At 53.4% G+C, this 19593-nt stretch overlaps 1 protein-coding gene across 13 annotated transcripts in view; it reads left to right on the forward strand.

Annotated features, from left to right (window-relative positions):
* NLRC5 (NLR family CARD domain containing 5) overlaps positions 1-19593 on the forward strand; it is an 86720-nt gene that overhangs the window by 48732 nt on the left and 18395 nt on the right. For 10 of the 13 annotated variants that reach the window (XM_047078439.1, XM_047078450.1, XM_047078448.1 and 7 more), the window contains 14 exons: positions 44-112; positions 1513-1596; positions 2032-2115; positions 3637-3726; positions 4478-4522; positions 5483-5572; positions 6496-6579; positions 10589-10672; positions 13037-13126; positions 13314-13376; positions 15848-15934; positions 17578-17661; positions 18302-18391; positions 18714-18779. In XM_047078439.1, the coding sequence (XP_046934395.1) occupies positions 44-112; positions 1513-1596; positions 2032-2115; positions 3637-3726; positions 4478-4522; positions 5483-5572; positions 6496-6579; positions 10589-10672; positions 13037-13126; positions 13314-13376; positions 15848-15934; positions 17578-17661; positions 18302-18391; positions 18714-18779 (1110 nt within the window). The remainder of the gene's footprint in view (positions 1-43; positions 113-1512; positions 1597-2031; positions 2116-3636; positions 3727-4477; positions 4523-5482; positions 5573-6495; positions 6580-10588; positions 10673-13036; positions 13127-13313; positions 13377-15847; positions 15935-17577; positions 17662-18301; positions 18392-18713; positions 18780-19593) is intronic. The other 3 variants (XM_047078441.1, XM_047078452.1, XM_047078446.1) reach the window with 1 other exon arrangement.

The following is a 19593-nucleotide window of genomic DNA, read 5'->3' on the forward strand; positions in this document are numbered from 1 at the left end:
CTGAGGAGTTTGCTCAGCCTGGCCTTGGTGTGTGTCCCTCCAGGGCTGCACTCCATGACGGCCTTATGCGGCAGATGCCCTGTGAGCTGCCCCCGCACTCCACAAGGATCAGGTACGGTGCTGGGCTGCAGGCCTGGCTGTGGCTCGAGGCTCATCCCTTCCTCCGCTCGAAGCCTGTCCCCAGGCCTCTGGCCTCAGGTGCTCCCTGGAAGACACGACCTGTTGTATCCAGGAGTTGTGGCCTGGCTTCCCTGCCTCCCACCTCCCCTGCCCAGTCCATCCCACCCAGGGCTCACGAGGCAGCCCCTCAGTTACCTTCCCTGCCTGGGAGCCCCCACTCCTCTTAGCTCCCCTGACCTCCAGCAGCTGATGAGTTGCGGGGACTCTGGAAGGAGAGAATGGGGACATATGGCCCCTTCCTTCCTCATCCTGGGACTTAGCTCAGCCCCTACAGGGCTCCTGTCAATATTCTTCTGGACTTCTCTCTTACTCTAGGTCCATCTGATTCTCCCTGTCTCTATTGCTTCTTGTTTCTCTTATATTTCCTGTTTCTCTGTCTTTGCTGCCTTTTCTTTCATTGTCTGTCTGTCCTCTCCTGGCACTGTGTATGTGTACCTGCATATGTGTGTGTGCATGCATATGCGTGTGTGTGCATGCATGTGCATGTGTGCATGTGTGCACGCACATGTGTGTATGTGCATGTTTGTGTGTGCATATGCATGTGTGTGCATATGTGTGTGCATGTGCATGTGTGTACGTGTGTGCGTGTGTGCGTGTACATGCATGTGTGCGTGCGTGTGCATGTGTATGCATGTGTGTGCACGTGCATGTTTGTACATGCATGTGCATGCGTGTGCATGTGTGTGCATGTGTGCATGCGTGTGCACGCGTGTGCATGTGTATGTATGTGTGTGCGTACATATACGTGTGTGCATGCATGTGTGCGTGCACATGCATGCGTGTGTAGTGTGTGTGCATGTGTGTGTGCATGCATGTGTGCGTGTGCATGTGTATGCATGTGTGTGCGAGTGCATGTGTGCACGCACATGTTTGTACGTGTATGCGCATACTTGTACGTGTGTGTGCGCGTGTGTGCATACATGTGCACATGTGCATACATGTGCGTGTGTGCGTGTACATGCATGTGTGTGAGTGCGTGTGCATGTGTATGCATGTGTATGTGCACATGCCTGCATGTGCATGGGTGTGTAGGTGCATGTGCACGTGTATCTCTGCATCTGTTTCCTCTGTCTCTCATCTTAATGTCTCTCCGTCTTAGTCTGCTTGCCTCCCTGTGTCTCTTACTGTCTCTGGCTTTCTACTGCCTTATGCGGCAGATGCCGCATGTGTGGCATGTCTGATGTGTGTGGTGTGCATTGGTCCCTCTGTCTGGATCCCAGATGCGTCCCCGTCCCTCTCCTGAAAGCCTCTCCTATGTGTGTGGGGGTGGTGGCCACTGTCACCTCTGTTCAAAGAGGCAGACACCACAGGGCTGTGCTTCCCCCTCTGCAGGCTGACACACTGTGGCTTGCAAGCCAAGCACCTAGCACAGCTCTGCAGGGCACTGGGAGGAAGCTGTCGCCTCAGTCACCTTGAGTGAGTGCTTGCTGTTGGAAGGTTGGTGGGGGGGGGGGGAGGGGCCCGAGGGGCCCATCAGGCAGTGGGTGTCAGCGTGCTGGGTTTTGTTTTGATTCTTTAAGATTCAGATCGGCAGTCTTTCCTTCCTGCAATCAGGAACCCCTTAGAGAATCTGGCGAGGGGTTACCCCTTCCCCCTAAAATACAGGTCCCCACATATGACCCCCTCTGAAGTCCATTCTTGACTCCCCAGCATCACAGACCTCAGGATAGGAGCCCTGGGGGAAACTGCGGCTGACCCACGTGGGACCTTCTGAGATCCGGCCTGGCAGCTCAGGGTGGTGTCCCAGTTTCAGGAGAAGCTAAGTGACTGAGTGACCGGAGTGGAGAGACAAAGCTCCTACCAGCCCCAATCCGATCCTGCATTAACCTCTTCTCCCCTCTGCCCTCCCAGCTTCTCAGGCAACGCTCTGGGGGACGAAGGCGCGGCCCAGCTGGCTCAGCTGCTCCCAGGGTTGGGCGCTCTACAGTCCTTGAAGTGAGTAGCTAACTAGGCAAAGCCTCTTGAGGCTTGTCCTCATCAGAAGGAGAGAGGGAGGGAGAGAGAGAGAAGGAGAGAGAGAGAGTGAGAGAGTGTGTGTAAGGGCGGTGTGTTCTGTGTCCCATCTCATTCCCTCCTGCGTTATTGTAAAGATTAAATCAGAAAATGCAAGTCAGTAACCTAGTCCAGTCCGTGGCACATGGTAAGTGCTCAAAAAGGGTACTTACGCTGTGATTCCCATTAACAGAGACTGGCCTCTGTGACTCAAGTGATCCAGCTGCTGACTTAAGGTTCTGTTTCTTGAACCTGTCTTTGTGTCTCTGCACAGCCTCTCTGGGAGGCCCAGGTCACCTGGTCAAGCATGGCTGAAGTGTCACCTAATGATTAGTTAGCCTAATGACTGGCGGCCATGCCGGCCCTGGGGTGTAGGGAGGGGCTGTTGATAGGGAACAAGCTGGTAGGCAGGGAGGATTTGTGGCAGACAGGATACCCAAGCAGGGTGCCCGGGGAAGCTGGAGAGCAGAAAGAGGGAAGATGTTCAGTATGGGAGGGATGCCCTAGAAAGAGGCCAGGAGCCCCAGGACTTTGCCTGCAACAGACTAGAGTTTCTGGATGCTAAAAGACCCCTGTGTTTTAGGCTCCCACATACCCATCTCCTCCTCCTGAGCTCTTCTGGGCTACGGTGAGAGGAGCCCCTGGGGAGAGCTCACAACTATTAGTTCTCTGTGTGACCTGAGGCAAGTTACCTCACCTCTCTGGGCCCCTGGCTCCCAGTTAACACCTAAACTATAAGAGGGGCTGGCTCTGGTTTTGTCTACAACTTTAGAATGAGTGCTGTGGCCTGAGGGCCCTCCCTGCTGTCTTGCTGTGGGATCTGGGAAGAAGGGGTGGCCTCTGTTCCTGTTCTGGGCCTGCATGTGGGTGGGGAGGTAGGCCTCACCACTGCAGGCAAATTATATGTAGATGGGCGCAAATTTCCATGTGACCTCCTCCATACTGTGAAATACTCTGACCCCAGACCCATGAGAGTCCGCACTCACCTACCAGTACCCGTGCCAGAGGAGTGCGACGTTAAACAGCAGATAGAAAAACACCGTGACAGATTGACAGACCCAAAAGAAAGGAAAAGCTTTGCTCCTGCCTTTTGAACAGGAACCCTTGCATTTTCATTTGGCACTGGGCACCGCCCTTCTTTTACCAGGTGGGGAAATTGAGGCACAACTCCGGCCTGAAAGCACTCCCCAGATTTATCACAGACCCAGGGAACCAGACTTGTATTCTCAGCTTTGTCACTGACATGTCTCATAACCTTGGGCAAGACCTTGCTGCTCTCTGGGCCTCAGTTTCCCCATCTGTACAATAGGGAGTTAGAAGAGGCACCCCCCGACCATTTGGGGTTCAGTGAGCTCTGTCGTCTGGACTCAGGGACAGCTCTCCCCTGCCCTGGGTTCTCACCACAAACAGGGAGGTTTTGAGTCTTGGGTGAGCTCTGTTAACGTCACCCCTATGATTCTCCAGCCTCAGTGAGAACGGCTTGTCCCTGGATTCGGTGTTCATTTTGACCCAGTGCTTCTCAACTCTGCAGTGGCTTTTCCACTTGGAAGTCAAGTGAGTGTGCCTCTGGGCCCCCCACTCTGCCCTCTGACGGCACAGGCCATCAGCTCCCACCGCACTTCCTTGTCTGTCACGATCACAGTACAGCTTCCTCGGGGCCCTGCATGGTCCCAGGTCCAGCGAGCATGTGCTAGATGTCTGCCGAATGAGTGAACGGCCGGATGAATGAATGTTGCCCTGGGACTCTCACATCTCTCCAAATTTGCCATGGGACACAATCCATCAGCTCTCCCTTGCTCACTCTCTGGATTATCCTGGGAGACTTTTACGGAAACTGGGAGCTCCCTGGTGGCCATTGAGCACTCACTCATGGGGTCTCTGGAGCTGATGAAAATATAGGAGGGAAGTCACCCAGCCAGGCCGTGCAGAGGAGCCGTGGTTTCAGTGAGGTCTGCCCAGTCCTCCCCTTTCCCCTTCCAAGAGCGGGAGGTGTGAGCACAGACAGATCAGGTGCAAATCCAGGCTCACCACTTACATGCTGTGCAGATTTGAGCACGTCGCTGAGCCTCTCCATACCTGTTCCCTCATCTGTCAAAGAGAGGTAAGAATCCCTCCTTACCTCACAGCGGCACTGTGAGAATAAAAGGGAGTCATGTCAGTGGTGCACCTTGGATGTGCCCTAATCAGTGTAGTTATGCTTAGTATACGTATCGTTGTATTTGCTGAGAAAGTGGACCGCTCTCCAGGCGCTCCTTGACCAGGCCACCTGGTCTCAGTCAGACTGATGCCTCCTCTCTCTCTGCAGCTCTGAGAGCCAGCACGTCGTCCTGAGAGGTGACAGAAGAGGCAGGTGAGGAGGGAGAGCTCCGGGGGTAGTGTGGGCTCCCCTCTCCCCCCGGTCCCCATTTCCTCCAGGTGCCCCCCACCCCAGCCCCATGCCTTTAGCCCTAGAGTAACCCGCACAGGTGTGGCACCACTTCTGCACATGTACCCTTCTGTCAGTAGGTTTGTGGTCATCGGCCGCTGAGGTCTCTCTTGGAAGGATGCAGTGCAGTTGGGGAGGGAGGCCACGGTGGTGGTGTTCCAGCCCAGAGCAGGCGTTGGCTCAGGGCTGCCGAGGGGGAGGGAGGGCAGCGAGGCTTCGTCCCTGGAGACATTTGGCAGATTTCTGCAGACTTCTGACCTTGTGTGAGTATGGCATTTGAGAAGCCAAGAACCGTTGGTGCTCGACAAAGTCTCCCCACCTTTGCAGTAGACAAGGAACGACAGTTGGTTCTGCGCAGATATTTCTGGCTGCCCCCTAGTGGGGCCGGGCACCCTGGGCTCTCGTGGGAGGTTGGCAAGCCCCGGGGCGGCCTGATGTGGGCCCAGCAGCTGGGCAGAAGGTGTTCCCAGCTAAGATGTCAGGGGAAAGCATTGCCACACCAGCTGGGCCATCTGAAGCTAGAGTGGCCCAAGGCCCGGGTGGTCGTACGTCCTGGGCCCAGGTCTCCGTTTCTGGGGACTCTGGGTTCTTGAAGCCTAAAGAATGGAGGCACAGGAAGGTGAAGTCCGTGAATGCCGCACTGGTGATCAGAGAGAGGAGGGGCTCCCTCCTGGCTCCCCCTGACCTAGTCAGGTGCTGCCACCTGGACCATGTGTAAGCTGCTGGCTTTTCTCAGTGTGGTCTCCCTTTCATGGGCCTCAGTTTCCCCATCTGTGCAGTGAGGGCCTTGGTTGTCCCTAGGCCCCCTGCAGCCCTGACTTCTGAGTCTTTCTTCCAATGTGCACGATTTGAACTTCCCTCTCAAAACGGTCTCCCCACCCCAAGGGATCAGTTGGCTGGTGGACCTTTGCCAGAGTTCCCAGCGGGAGCCCGGTTCTCCGCGTTTGATCAGCGCTGCATCCCCAGGAGCGTCTGGTACTGTCTTACCCACTTCTTATTTGGGGGTAACCATGATAGGGGTGAAGGGTTGGGGAGTGAGGAAAGGCTAAAGGGAGCTAGGGCTGGGGGAGAGGGAGTTTGAGGGAAGAGAAAGAGGGCCAGTATGAAGGCTGGTGAGGGGGGCTGCTGGGCCCAGACTTCTCCCTTGAGAAAAGACACCACGTTGTTTTCTCAGAAGACTTACCAGCTCTGCCTCAGGAGGCTGTGTGACCATGGCGGGGCCCCTCCTCTCTCTGGGCCTTGCTTTCCTCACCTAGGAAGAGAGCCACCTCAGCTGGGGCCCAAACAGGGTTATCCAGCGGGAGAGTGGGGAGGGGTGTCCCAGGCAGATGGGTCAACTTGGGCAAAAGCCCTGAGGAGAGAAAGCTTGGTTCTTGGGAAGCATGTCAGTGTGGCCGGGACATATACAGGGCAAGTGGAGGTGAGCGAAGGCAAGTGAGGCCATGGAAAAGGCCTTTTGCTTTTAGCATAAGAGTAATAGGGAGCCACAGGGGACTTAAGCTCCTGAGAGGCATGGTCAGATTTGCATTTAAGAGATAAGATACTGGCACTGGCAGGTGGAGAAGGATTACATGGAGGCCAGAGGGGAGTTCGAGGGTGTTAAAGTGGTCTAGGCAAGTGACAGTGGTGGCCTGGACTCAGGCAAGAGCAGTGGCAGTGGGGAGGCCTTGGAACTGGGCAAGGGCAGCTAGGCACTTGGGGTCCTTTGCTGTCACTGTCTGAGTGGTGGGGATCGGGCTATAGGGGACACTTGGAGTGCAGAGCATGCCCTGAAAGGGAAGGGTCCTGCAGCCTAGAGGTGGAGGAGGAGGGGCAGAGGGAGAAGGGGAGGGCCCTGGGGCTGCAGAAGGGCCCTGGGTCCTCTCTGACGCCCTGCCCCGCCCACTGCTCCCTTTCAGCCTCCGGCAGTGTCTGCTGGAGCCCCTGAGCCTAACCCACCTCTGTGAGACTCTGGAGAAGTGCCCGGGGCCTCTGGAAGTCAAGTAAGTAAGGAGGACGCAGCCCTAGAGGACACCATGTGGGCATCTGCCCCATGGGTGGGGGTGGGGGTATCCTGGCTAGAGGTGAGTCCTTGCTGGTCCCTTCCCACCAGACCCTGTAGTCCTGCCCGCCCCTGACCTATTGGTGGAAGGCTCCTTGTGTCCCACAGGGCACCTTGCCCCTCCTCCTGGGAGAGGCCGCTTCCCTTTCCCCATCTGCTCAACCCCGGGCTCCCGGGAGCCCCGATCTGCTCCCTCCATCCCTGGAGCCCTGACCACCCCCCGGGCTGCCTCCATGGCTAAAGCAGATCACCTCTGAAGGCCCCTCCTCCGGGCCTCCCTCTCCCGGTTAGCAGCTCACCCACCCCAGAACACTGGGGTCTGTGACCAGAGACTGGACCTTAGAATCAAAGGAGTCCCGGCCCAGCCACCTCCAGGCTGGGTGACTTTGGGCAAATGGCTCTAACTCCCTGTGCCTCAGCTTTGTCATCTGCAGAGATGCTCGGCCTTTCCTTTGGTCCTCATCATTGTCATCTTCTGACAGTAATTACCTTAAAGTAAATCCAAGACAAGCCTGCCTCACCTAAATATGCCCCTCTCCTCATCTAGTCAGTGCTGTCCTTTGTCCCCGGGACCCTCCACTCCTCATCCGTGTGCATGTTCCGTTTTTGCCTATCTGCGGTCACAGACCCACTGCATTCGACAGCTTCACTGACATGATTCTCCCACTCGCTATGGTCTCTGTTCCTACTTTCCCACCCCCATCTCTGACCCTCGCAGGAGGCTCATCCATGTTCATCACCTGGTATCCGTCTTTCCATGCCTTTCTCCGTGTGCAAATGCTTATGGACACAGAACAAGGGGGTTTTGACATTGTTAACCGACACAGGATCTTACCGTGTAACGTCTCTGCGACGAGCTTCTGTCTCGTGACAGTACATCGTGGCTTTCCTGGAATATGGAGCCAGTAAACTTTTTAAAAATATTTTTTTTAATGTTTATTTATTTCTGAGAGAGAGATAGAGCATGAGTGGGGGAAGGGCAGAGAGAGAGGGAGACACAGAATCTGAAGCAGGCTCCAGGCTCTGAGTGGTCAGTTTGACACGGGGCTCAAACTCACGAACCGTGAGAGTATGACCTGAACCGAAGTCGGTCACTCAACCGACTGAGCCGCCCAGGCGCCCCGCCAGTAAACATTTTAATAAACCATTTATTTTAGAATAGCTTAAGACTTGATTTCCAGAAGAGTTGCAAAGCTGGTCCAGAGAATTCCTCCACCCACTGCCCCTACTGTTTATATCACTTGTCATGGTACATTTGTCACAACTGAGAAATCAACTTTGCTACAGGACTATTAACTGCACCCCAGGCTTGATTGGGATGTCACCAGTTTTCTACGAAGGCCCTTTCTCTGATCCAGAATCCTGTCCAAGATCCCACAATGCAGTTAGTCAATGTCCTTAGTCTATCTGGTCTGTGACAGTTTCTTAGTCTTCATTTTTCATGACTTTGACAGCCTTGAGGAGTACTGGTGACATGGTTTGTGAAACGCCCCTCAATTTGCTTTTGTCTGATGTTTTTCTCACGGATGAACTGGGGTTATGGGTTTGGGGGGAAGAAGACCACAGAAGTGAAGCATCCTTCTCGTCGCGTCTCAGAGGTGCATGCTATGGACTTGACTTAGCACTGTTGATGTTGACCTTGACCGCCTGGCCGAGATACCATTTGTCTGATTTCCCTACTGTGAAGTTACTTTTTTATTAAACAAACACACACACACACACACACACACACACACACACACACACACTTCTGTAATGGGGACTTTCAAACATATATAAAAATAGAATGAATAAGGGACACCTGGGTGGCTCAGTTGTTAAGTATCTGACTTCGGCTCAGGTCATGATCTCACAGTTTGACAGTTTGAGCCCTGTATCGGGTAAGTTCCCTCCCTGCTTTTGGTGAGCCCTGCTTCTCTTTGTCTCTCCAGCCACCTCCTCTGCCCCTCATGGGATTCTCTCTCTCCCTCCCTCTCTCTCTCTCTCTCTCTCTCTCTCTCTCTCTCTCTCCCCACCCCCCCTCTGCCCCTCACTCACTAGCGCCCTCTCTCTCTCTCTCAAAAAAAAAGTAGAGCGAATATTGTAGTGGGCCCTCAGTCCCTTCCACCTGCCTCAATAATTATCACGTCACGGCCCCAACACACATGTGCACACAGACGTTATTTTGAAGCGATTCCCAGACACCTTACGACTGCATCTGTAGTTATTTCAGTATGCGAAACTGAAAAGTGAGTACTCTTTATTTTTTTGTATAACCACAAAACCATTATCAGACCTGAAATATTAACATTACTATATGACATATTAAAATCATGGAGTAGCCCATGAATTTTTAATCATCCTGATTGTTTCTAATGCGTTTTTATGTAACATTTGTATATCTGTACCTTTTATTTTTTACACTTACGCCTTTTAATATTAACCCTCCACAGTTTGGATATGCCACAGGTGATTCAACCACCCCTCTCTAGAGTCTAGACAGACATCCAGGCTGCTGCTGGTGGTGTTTTTTATAGCACTGCGGCCAGTACTGCAAAAAGCACCCTTCCGTCATTTCACTGTTAAGCACCTGCTGTATACCAGGCACCGGACCAGGCCCTGGAGGGAGCAAAGTGTGGCTGGACATCACTGCCTGCTGAGGCTCACCCGCCATAGTGGGAGACAATGTAAACTATCTCAGGCAGTGGTCTGAGCACAGATGAGGGTCTAAGCACCCCCCCCCGCCCCAAGCTGTGGCTGGAAAAATGAGATTATAGCATGAAAGCGCTTTGCCAGCTGTAGAGTGCTGGGACCACGTATGAGAATATTGTTATCAAGGTCCTTAATGCCGAACTCCAGCAATTTGGATGCCAGGGAAGGTGATGGGTTCCGGCCCCCTCCCCAGATTCTACCACCTTACGTCTACTTTGTGAACATTTCAGTATTCCACGTGAGGTGTTGCCATGGGTAACATTTCTATTGCCTAAAAAAAAAAGTGTGTAAAGTCCACATTGGCCCAACCAGAAGCCACAACACCATGTATTTGGGGCCTGGTGAGAAACCATGTGTGTGGGGGGGCAGGGGTTGCGGATGGACTGCCTTTTGTGAAGACCCCCTATTCTGCCAACGCTTGGAGCCCTTGGCCCCATCCTGGGACAGAGGGTGTAGAGGTGCCTGGACCCTGGCAGAGGTTCGGCCCTGAGGCTCCAGCTCCAGAATCAGAGGCTGCCTCTCCCACGGTAGCTCCCAACCAGCAAATAATGCAGCGGCTTGGGCCAGGCCCCTGGAGGGCCCAGTGAGAGGAAAAAGCGGTCTGCAGGGCACAAAGGAACAGGGACAGAGGAGAGAAGGGACAGACATAGACCTGGGGGGGCTATGTAAATCCCAGGGTGCTTAGACACCCTGCTTGCCCGAGTCCTGTAGCCAGAGCAGACCCCGAAGGGTGGGCATCTAGCATTTCCCCTAAGCGGACCTGGTGGCGACAAATTATCCTGACAATGATCAGCTGTTCGGTCCGGTTTTGACAGACAGAGACCCAGGCATCTCAGATCCTTTGCCGACGTGCTGCAGGCCTGACCTTCCACTATTACTTTACCACGGGTTAAGGGGGCATTCTCTTCTTAACACGTGTCTTCCGCCGAGCACCGATCTTCATGGCCCTCGAAATAATAATCCCGCTAGTCCACAACATGTGGGAGAAAGCGTTAGAGCTCCATGGAAATTCACGATGCACGGCAGCATATTCAAACTCTGAGACGTCCTGCAGCAAAGGAAACTATTGAATTTGGCTTAACCAGCATTTTCCAAAACTTCTGTGACTTTCCTTTTCCTCCCGCCTCAACGATACCTCAAGGGCCCAGCGTTTGGAGGGAGCGCGTTGGGGAACCCCTCTCCAGAAGGCTCTGGCTGTGAGGGAGTGCTCCTAGCTTTCCCCACAGCTCCCCACCTCATTCAGATGCTTTGTTTCACAGGTTGTCCTGTGAGGTCCTGAGTGACCAGAGCCTGGAGACCCTGCTGAACCACTTGCCCCGGCTCCCCCAGCTAAGCCTGCTGCAGTAAGACTGGTTTCCCCCGTTGCCCTGGCCTGGCCTGAGGCGCTTGGGTTTCAAAGCCATCCCCCTCCTTGCCTGCCGCTCCTTCTCTTGGGCTCTTTCATTTTATCTGCCACAACCGGGAGCTCGTCACTAATACCCTGCTAACCTTGGTGGGGCGGGGGAGTTATTTGACCACTCTGGGCCTGCCGTTCCTCATCTGGTAAATGGGACTAATATTCCCCGACCCCTCCTGCAGGGTCGGGACTCAAACAAGACGCCTTCTTCTATAGGCGCCTTGAAGAACGGAAAGTCTGTGACAAATGGGCTCTTGTATGTCTCGCCCACAAAAAGGTCACCAACTCCTAGGAAGGGACTTCACAGATGTGGGTTGTATATATGTCACCCACCCATGTTTAAAGGTCACCATCTAACTCCGTAAAAGGGTAACTTAAGCAGCATTCTCGAAAGTATTTAAAACTCCACTTTCTAATTTTGGCTCAGACTGGTTAGAATTTAAAAAGGATTTACTTTAAATACTCTTCTAGCAGGGGGGAAGGCAGCTGCAGCTGAGATGGAAAAATACAACAGGAAATTAAATCATACCATTAATAACAGCAACATAAGTACTAACGCCAAGGCTCTCTGGGATGCCTGAGAAGGCTCGCTTCACATCCAGGATCTTGCTTATCCCCGAGTCCTGTAGGGACGGGAAGGAGGAGACGTGTGACATTCCAGAGGCGGCTCAACCCACGGCACCCACAATGGGAAGGGCTCCTTTGGACACAAAAAGTGGCAGGCTGACATGAACAGGTGGGAGACTCCGGACCAGAGAGAGACCTCTCCATGCCCAAGTCACGCAGCATCGGCCCCAGCTCTCATCCGTCTTTGGAATGAGGTGGCCAGCCTGTCCCTCACCAGGGCTCACGCTTTGTATTACTCAATCCATAGTGGGCCAGGCACTGTTTGGAGGGCTGGAGACACAGCAAAGAGGGGGAAAGAAAGGCTAGGTGCTTGTCTTCTTGGAGCTTGCTTACCTTGTAGTAGAGGGAGCTGGACAATAAGCAAGTAAAAGCACTTAACACAAATTCAGACAATGATGAGCTATTTTTCTAGGTAACGTGGCCAAGAGTGTCTGCAACGGTGAGGGTGGTCAGGGAATACCTCTAAGAAGGGATGCTAAGGTTAGGCCTGAAGGACAAAAGGGACTGTTCGGGCTTGTGAAGAGAAGGGAACAGCATTCCAAGTAGAGGGAAGAGCACATGTGAGACCCTGAGGCAAGATTAAGCTTGGTGGGCTCAAGGATCAGCCAGGAGGGCAATGCGGCCAGCACCCTGGGGCAGGCAGGGAGAGTTGCCCGACGGGAGGTAGAGGGAGGGACCTGGACCGGTCAACACAGGGCCTGGGAACCACGGGGAGGAGCTTGGGGGTTTGTGTCCAAGGGGGCTCGAAAGGCAGAGGAATGATGTGTGTTTTCAAAAGTTCAGTCTGGCTGCTGGGTTGAGAAGGGGTTAGAGGACAAGAGTGGAAGTGAGAGCAGGGAAGAGGCTGCACAGGGTCGGAGATGGTGCGGGCTGGGGATTGGGGGCCAGGGCAGAAGTAGGCAGATCCAGGGTAGAACTTGAGAATGGAACAGACGCGACAAGCTGATAGAGAGTTTGTGGGGCAAGGGAAATGGAAGCACCAAGGATGCCTCTGAGGGCAAGATGGAGCCATCTCACTTTCTGGAAGGCAGGGGTTCACAGCCAGGGGTGATTTTGCCCATCAGGAATATATGGCAACGGAGATATTTCCGTTGGTCATGGCAGAGGGAGGCGGGCGGTGAGAGGGGGAGCTACGAATGGTGTTTAGCGAATAGAGGTCTGGGATGCTGCTAAACACCCCACGGGACAGCCCCCAACACGAACAAATTATCAAGCCCCAAATCACTGAGAAACGACTCGAAGGGCCTAGCGCCTCCCACTCCCTGTCAGCAGGACTGGCCTGTTTGGTCCATGCTTGAGGGAAGAAACAATATAATAAGAAAACAAGCCTGGGTGTCGTGCCAGGCAGTGCACAAGCTTGATAGGATGAGGCCCTCACGACACCCTAGAAGAAGGTCTATGATAGTCCTTTTTTCTCGGGAAGGAAGCTGATGCTTAGAGAGGTTAAGTGATGCGTCCAAGGACACACAGACGATAAGCAGAACTGGGGCTCAAACCCAAGTCTCCTTGACTCTAAGCTCCTATTTGTCCCTCTTGAGGCCCTGCCTTCTTCCTTATCGCCTTGCTGGCCCGCCAGCCCTCCCCATCCTTTTTCTCTCTTTCCCCTCCAGCCCATCCAGGTTCCTTGTCCGCTCTTGCTTGGCTCCTACTTGCTCACATATGGTCCCACTCCTTTCCTTCCCAGGCTGAGTGAGACAAGGCTGTCCCCAAGGAGCCCCCTCCTGCTGGCCGACCTCTTCAGCCTGTGCCCGCAGGTTCAGAAGGTGGATCTCAGGTGGGCATTGCCCTAGGACAACTGGGTCTCGTCTTGGAGGGTTGTGCCTAGGGTCTGGTAGGTGTGTGGGGGTTGGATGGAGACAGTAAAAGCCAAGTCAGAGGCTTGGCTTCTGAAGGAAGCCTGCCCCAGGAGGCCCCCTGAGGCTGTAGCCAAGGGTGGCTGACTCAGGTGCTGTCCGTTCCAGGTCCCTGTATCACACAACCCTGCACTTCAGGTCTAGCGAGGAGCAGAAAGGCGAATTCTGTGGGTAAGTCCCTGGAATTGTGCCCTGGCAGCCGGTAGGTATTGGGGACAAGAAGACCTGCCTCCTGGATGCCCAGAACTGGATACAGATTGCCAGCTGTAGAGCATCCCCTTGAAAGGCCCCTGCAAGGAGGCTTCTTTCCTCTGACATAGAGAGGCAGAGGGCCAGAGAGGACCAAGCTTTATCAAAGGCAAATAAGGAGTACCTGTCAGACTACACCAGAGCTCAGGGGCCTGGTCCAAGGAAAAGTACTTCCTAACCTGCCCACCAGGCTTTAAATCGCAGCTCCACAGGGCCTGGTGCCATGGGCAAGCTCCTTAACCTCTGTGATGCCCAGCTTCCGCAGCTGCAAAGGAACTGCCAGGATGTTTGCAAGGATTAACTGAGACAGTGTGTAAAGCGTGAAGCGCTTACAGATGCGAGTGTCCTTCCCCTGCTGACTCCTGGACCAGTGCTCTGTGGTTGCCTGGGTAAGAGGGAGGAGGTGCTGCACCGGAGGCAGGATGACGAGGCAAGAGGACAGCCTTCAAGTGCAGAAATCATGTTTCTGGTAGCTGATGCCACTGGCTCACCGAGAGATCTTGGACCGGACCCTTCTCCTGTGGGCCCCAGCCTCCCCACTCGTGAAGTGACAATAAATAGAAGAATCAAGATACGTTGAATATCTGCAGGGTGCCATTCTATAGCCTTTTGCACATTACTGCCCTGTAAGCCTCACAGCTGTGGTCAGTTGGCAGTAGGGGGCAGTCGGGATTCGAACCCGAGAAGGTCTGCAGTGCTCCTAGCCCAGCGATGGACAGATTTTTCCTGTAAAAAGTTAAGACTGTAAAGACTTTGGGTTTCTGCAGGCCACACAATCTCTGCGACAGCTACTTGACCCTGCCTTTGTAGCTTGAAAGCAGCGGAGACCATATGTAAACCAGGGCACATGCCTGCGTGCCAGAAAACTCCTCTATCGTTTACAGACCCTGAGACTTGCATCTCGTGTATTTTGTGTCAGGAAATATTCTTCTTTTGGTTTTTTTACTCAACGATTTGCAAACGGAAACATTATTCTTAGCTTGCAAGACGCAGGTGGCCTTGGGCCGTAGTTTTCCACGTCCTGATCTAGCCCAACACGACCCTGACTTCTAGAATGCCTTGATAGCTTCTAAGTCAGCGGTTTCCAAAATGTAGAACAGAGACAGGATGGGATGGTTTTCTAGGGGGCGGGGCAGCTAGCAGAGTAGTTCATCATCACTGAGCCCCTCAATGAGGTCACTATTCCCTTTTTGACTCTCGATGTGATTAAGGCCAAGAGGAAGTCGAGCTTGGGCAGTGGCCTGACTCTAATGCTTGCTGAGCCCCCTTTTTAATAAGAAGAGAGAGAGAGAGCCCTCGTCCAGGAAATTCTGGCTCAAATTTAATGATGCTATTTTGCTCTCATTTCATGCATTCTTGTGCTTATGGTCTGTTTGTGGCACCACGTGTAATGTTTCCATTTGAGTGAATGATAACAGGGTTTCCTTTTATAATAAATGCGTCTAGTCAAAAGAATGAGCTGATTTAAAAATCGGAAGTGAATAATACTATAATAAGGAATTTAGGAACAGGGAAAAGATCATGAAGGGCAGGACCAGTGATAAAAATTTGAGATATTGATTTTAGGTACTTTCTCGTTTTAAGATGCTTCCTCCTTTTCTTTTTTTTTTCTTTCTTTCTTTTTTTTTTTTTTTTTTTAAGTTGCTGGCTGGTTACAGAGCCTTCATTTACCTTTTTGTGTAGTCTCATTATTTATTTATTCATTTTTTAACTAAAGTATAGTTGACCTACAGTGTTGTATTAGTTTCAGGTGTACAACCTAGGGATTCAATGACTCTGTACATTAGGCAGTCCTCCCCGTGATAAGTACGGTCACCATCTGTCACCATACAACATTACTAACTATATTCCCTATGCCGTACTTTTCATCCTCTTGACTTATTTATTCTTATTTATTTCAATAACTGGGAGTTTGTACCTCTGAGTTCTCTTCACCTTAATTCCAATATCAAAGGCAAGAGCAGACGTCCCCCCCCCCCACACTTCTCCTCCGCCCCACCCTGCACATCTGGTCATTAACAGGACCCCAAGAGCTGTAGTTCTCCAACTTGAGGTTGAATCAGAGCCACCGGGAGATCCTTGCCTCTACGATTTCTGGTTCAGTGGGTCTGGGCTGGTTTCCTAGAATTTGCATCTGGACAAGTTCCCAAGTGTTGCGGGTGTGGTTGGTCAGGGACCAAGCTCCGACAGCCACCTCCCCGGAGGAAGCCTGTGGGCGCCAGGTGAGCTCTGCTGTGAGCTAGGCGGAAGTGGTGGATGATGGACAGTTCCAGAGAATCCAACCTTGGGTGAGGCCCCGTGGGAACTCAGAGGCCACACCCAGGATGAGTCAGGGCAGAGCAGATGTGAGCGGCTCAGTGCCCCCCTCCTCAGGCTTGCTCCCCCTCCTCCAGCAGGTTCATGGACTGTGCCCTCAGTCAGGAGCATGTGGAGCCGCTGTGTTGGTTGCTGAGCAAATGCGAGGACCTCAACCAGCTGGAGTAAGTGGGGGGTGGGGGAGGAGGGAGAGGAGCATGGGAGCACGTGCCTGGGTGGCAATAAAACTGTGTGTGGTGTGTGTGTGTGTGTGTGTGTGTTCATGCACTCAACACCTCTCAGGGCCAGCTATCAGGGATGCCTGGGACACATCCTGGGTCATGTTCATAAAATTTCCCTGTACCCATTTATCTCTTCCACCCCCTACTCTTGCCATGGTGGAGCTAGTTCAGCTTGCGCCCCTTGATCTAATTTGGGGAGCTCTTCAGAACAGGGCAGTAAGAGCCCCTTGGCCTCATGATGATAAGACATTGGAGTTCTGCTGGCAGATGGGAACCAAAACGAAGGATCCTTTGGTCTGCCTGGCAAGTGGTTAAAGGTACCAGATGGCTCAGCCTGAGGAGGGTCCGGGAGCCAGCTGGGGTGAGGCCTCATGGGCCCTTATATTGTTGAGAGGTGGCACCTGTATGACCTGTCTTGGGTGCCCAAGTAGCACAACCCCCAGATGGGTAGAAAAATTAAAATCGGTAACACCTCCTGAGCACTTTCTCCACTGTGCTAAGTGCTTTACATATTCCTTTTACCCTCCCCAAACCCTAGGTGCTATTGTCCCCTATTTTATAGATGAGAGAACTGAGGTTCAGGGAGGATTTAAGGACTTGCCAAGGTCACATAGCTAGGATGATGCAGTCTTTGCTCACAACTGCTAGGCGTCCAGCTTAGGACCAGTGGGACGTAAAGAGAGCTGTCTAAAAGCACGTGCGCGCACGCGCGCACATACACACACACACACACACACACACACACACACACACATACACACACACACACACACTTTAAATTCCTATTGTGATGTGGCCAAGAGAAATGGGGCTGGTGGAAATCACATCTTAGGTAAATCAGCAGTACAGCTTTGAGTTTTCCTGTTTTTCATTGTAGAGGGAAATTTTTCTAATTGTAAAGATTACTTTATCAAGTGGCTTTATGAGACACACCGAGTTTTAATTTTTAAAGTCTCTGAAAAAGACAAGCCTCAAAAGAGTCATCATCAGGGACAAAATGAGTTCAAAGATGCAAGACAAGAATCAGATATTCCAGGCCTGCTGATCATACTGTTCCTGCAACCGTAGCTAAAACCATAGGAGGCTTCAGTGAGGGCAAATAAAGTATTCAAGTGCAATTTCTGATATTACATTCCCGAATTAAAAGAAGAAATCTCCTGGGTAAACACGGCCTCCAAACATCTTTCTTTTTCCTGAATTTACTCTTGTGCAAAAGTTGTGTTTCTCAACTGATGTGGGCCAAGGGCACAGTAAAGGCAAGTTCGTTTTTCTCTAACTCCGGGGAGCCTGCTGGAGGCCCGGGGGCCCCAGTAGGTGAGGTGACCCCAGCCTGCGGTGCTGGTCAGGGGGCGGTAGTGGACAGTGCAGGAGCTGTTGTGTGCTGGGCGATTGTGCAGGGGGTGCCAGAGATGATGGTGCGATGGAGGTGGGCATGGTGCTGTCCCGCCACGGCGACAGCATGATGGTGACCTTGGCACGGAAGCAGTCCTGTGTGGGTTGGGTAGCAGTGATAGTAACCGTGAAGAGAAAGGCCCCGGCCGAGGGGGCGCATCTGACCACCACCAACTTCTTCCTGACTCCCGCAGCCTCTCTGCAAACCTGCTGGGTGATGACGGGCTCCAGTGCCTACTAGAATGTCTGCCTCAGTTGCCCATCTCCGCTTCTCTTGAGTAAGTGATGAGCAGCCAGCCCCATACCCGCCCCTCTCTCCCTCATTGCCCACCATAGGCAGAGCCCCCACCAGGCATCCAGGAGAAGCTGTAACTAAAGCGTGGTGACCCAAGCTGACTTTGGGACAGGGAAGTGACAGTTTGTCTCTAACCAGCTGATGCAGGACACCAGCTGTCCTGGCTCTGGTCCATCCTGTCCCTGCAGCTCCCCTTGACTAACTCTACGGGACACAGATTTGGAGATGTTCCCACAGCAGGGAGGGCCCCTAGGAAGTCACCCACACTCTCAGCCGATACCCCAGTGACTCACAGAGTGGTGGCCAGACACAGCAGGTCGCTAGGCAGCTGAGCTGGGCTCTGGGTTTCCCTGAGCCCCTGGGGCTGGAGCTGCCGGCCTGGCCTCATCAGTCCTGTCTCAGACCACAAGGACCCTGTGTCAGCCCCAACTCCTGAGGACTCGGGGCCCGGTGTCTGACCCGCCAGGGATAGTGCCCCTCTGGCCTCTCTCTGGACCTCAGAGTCTGCATCTGGACATTGAGGACTCTCCTCCCAGAGATGACAGCTGGAAGAGAGGAGACAGGGGGGCTGGGCAGGGATGCCCTGAGGTGCGCCCCCATCCTGAGCCTCATTCCTCTTCCAGTCTGAGTCACAACAGCATCTCCGTGGAAGGTGCTCTGTGCCTGGTGAAGACTCTCCCCTCCTGCCCACGTGTCCGGGAGGCCTCCGTGAAGTAAGAGATTGGTGCCACTTGCTGATGGGGGGAGAAGCAAAGGTCCCACGCTTAGCAGCCCTCTGTCTGACTTGGGGCAACTTGTGCCCCTTTCAGCGTTCACTGAATGGGGGATCATAGTTTCCATCCTCTGAGGCCTGCGTGACATAGGGACCAGGGAGGTCACAGGATGGAGAAGGCCGGGCTTCAGTGTCCCTCACAGAGTGGGTTGGGGGTCTCCTCTGGTCTGCCTTCCCCCTGCGGGCCCAGCCCCCTTCCCTGGTGTACCCCCTGGTGTCTGGGTCTCGGGATGCTGGGCCTCCCCACACCCTTCTCTCTGCAGCCTGGGCTCTGAGCAAAGCTTCTGGATCCACTTCTCCCGACAGGAGGAGGCTGGGAAGACATTACGGTAATTCCTGGTCTGGGGTGAGGATAAAGGGGAGGGAATGGGGAAGAAGAGGCTGACCCCGTGGCAGCCTCCGTGCCTCCTTCTCTGGGCCCTTTCCTCCATCAGACACCCAGCGTCATGCTCACGGCTTGGGTTTGCCTCCCCCAGATCTGCCCCCAGGCCCCCCACACCTCCAGTCCTTGCGGCCAGGCCTTCGCGTTGTATTTGCGCCTCTTAGCCACGTCTTAAGTCTGGAAGCTTCTGAGTATCGTGGTTAAGAGCTCAGACTCTGGAGCCACCTGAGGGTAAATCCCAGCCAGGTGACCTTGAACAAGTGACTTAACCTCTCTGTTTCAGTCCCTCATCTGTAAGATGGGAATAATAGTAAGACAGACCCTTGGGGTTATTATGAGGATTAAATGAGTTGATAAGCGTAAAGTGCTCGGGAAGGGCCTGGCTCGCGAGTGCCGTATCAGTTGTTATTACCCACCAGTAGCCTTGGGCTCACTCCCTCTCGGCCTCACCACCACTCTCTTGGGTCACTTCCCCTATGTCTTTCTTCAGCTGTGATCATGGCCTCTGAACCGGTCCACGGCCTCTGGCCAGGCCTCCCCCAATCCATTCACTTCCCAGCAGCCAGAGGGATCTCCCAGCACACGTCGGACTGTGCCCTTTCCATTCTGCCAAGCCCTTTGGTGGCTCCCAGTGTCCCCAGAATAGGTTTCAAGTTGTTCAGCTTGGCCTTTTCCTCACAGTCTGATCTAGCTGCCACTTCCTACTGTGTTCCTCCTCGCCCCCCAATATCACACACATATACACCACACACACACACACA

Source organism: Lynx rufus, unplaced genomic scaffold (assembly GCF_022079265.1).
Source record: "Lynx rufus isolate CCGP_SWC_20201006 ecotype Redwood Valley unplaced genomic scaffold, mLynRuf1.p SCAF_16, whole genome shotgun sequence".
NCBI classification, from domain to species: domain Eukaryota; kingdom Metazoa; phylum Chordata; class Mammalia; order Carnivora; family Felidae; genus Lynx; species Lynx rufus.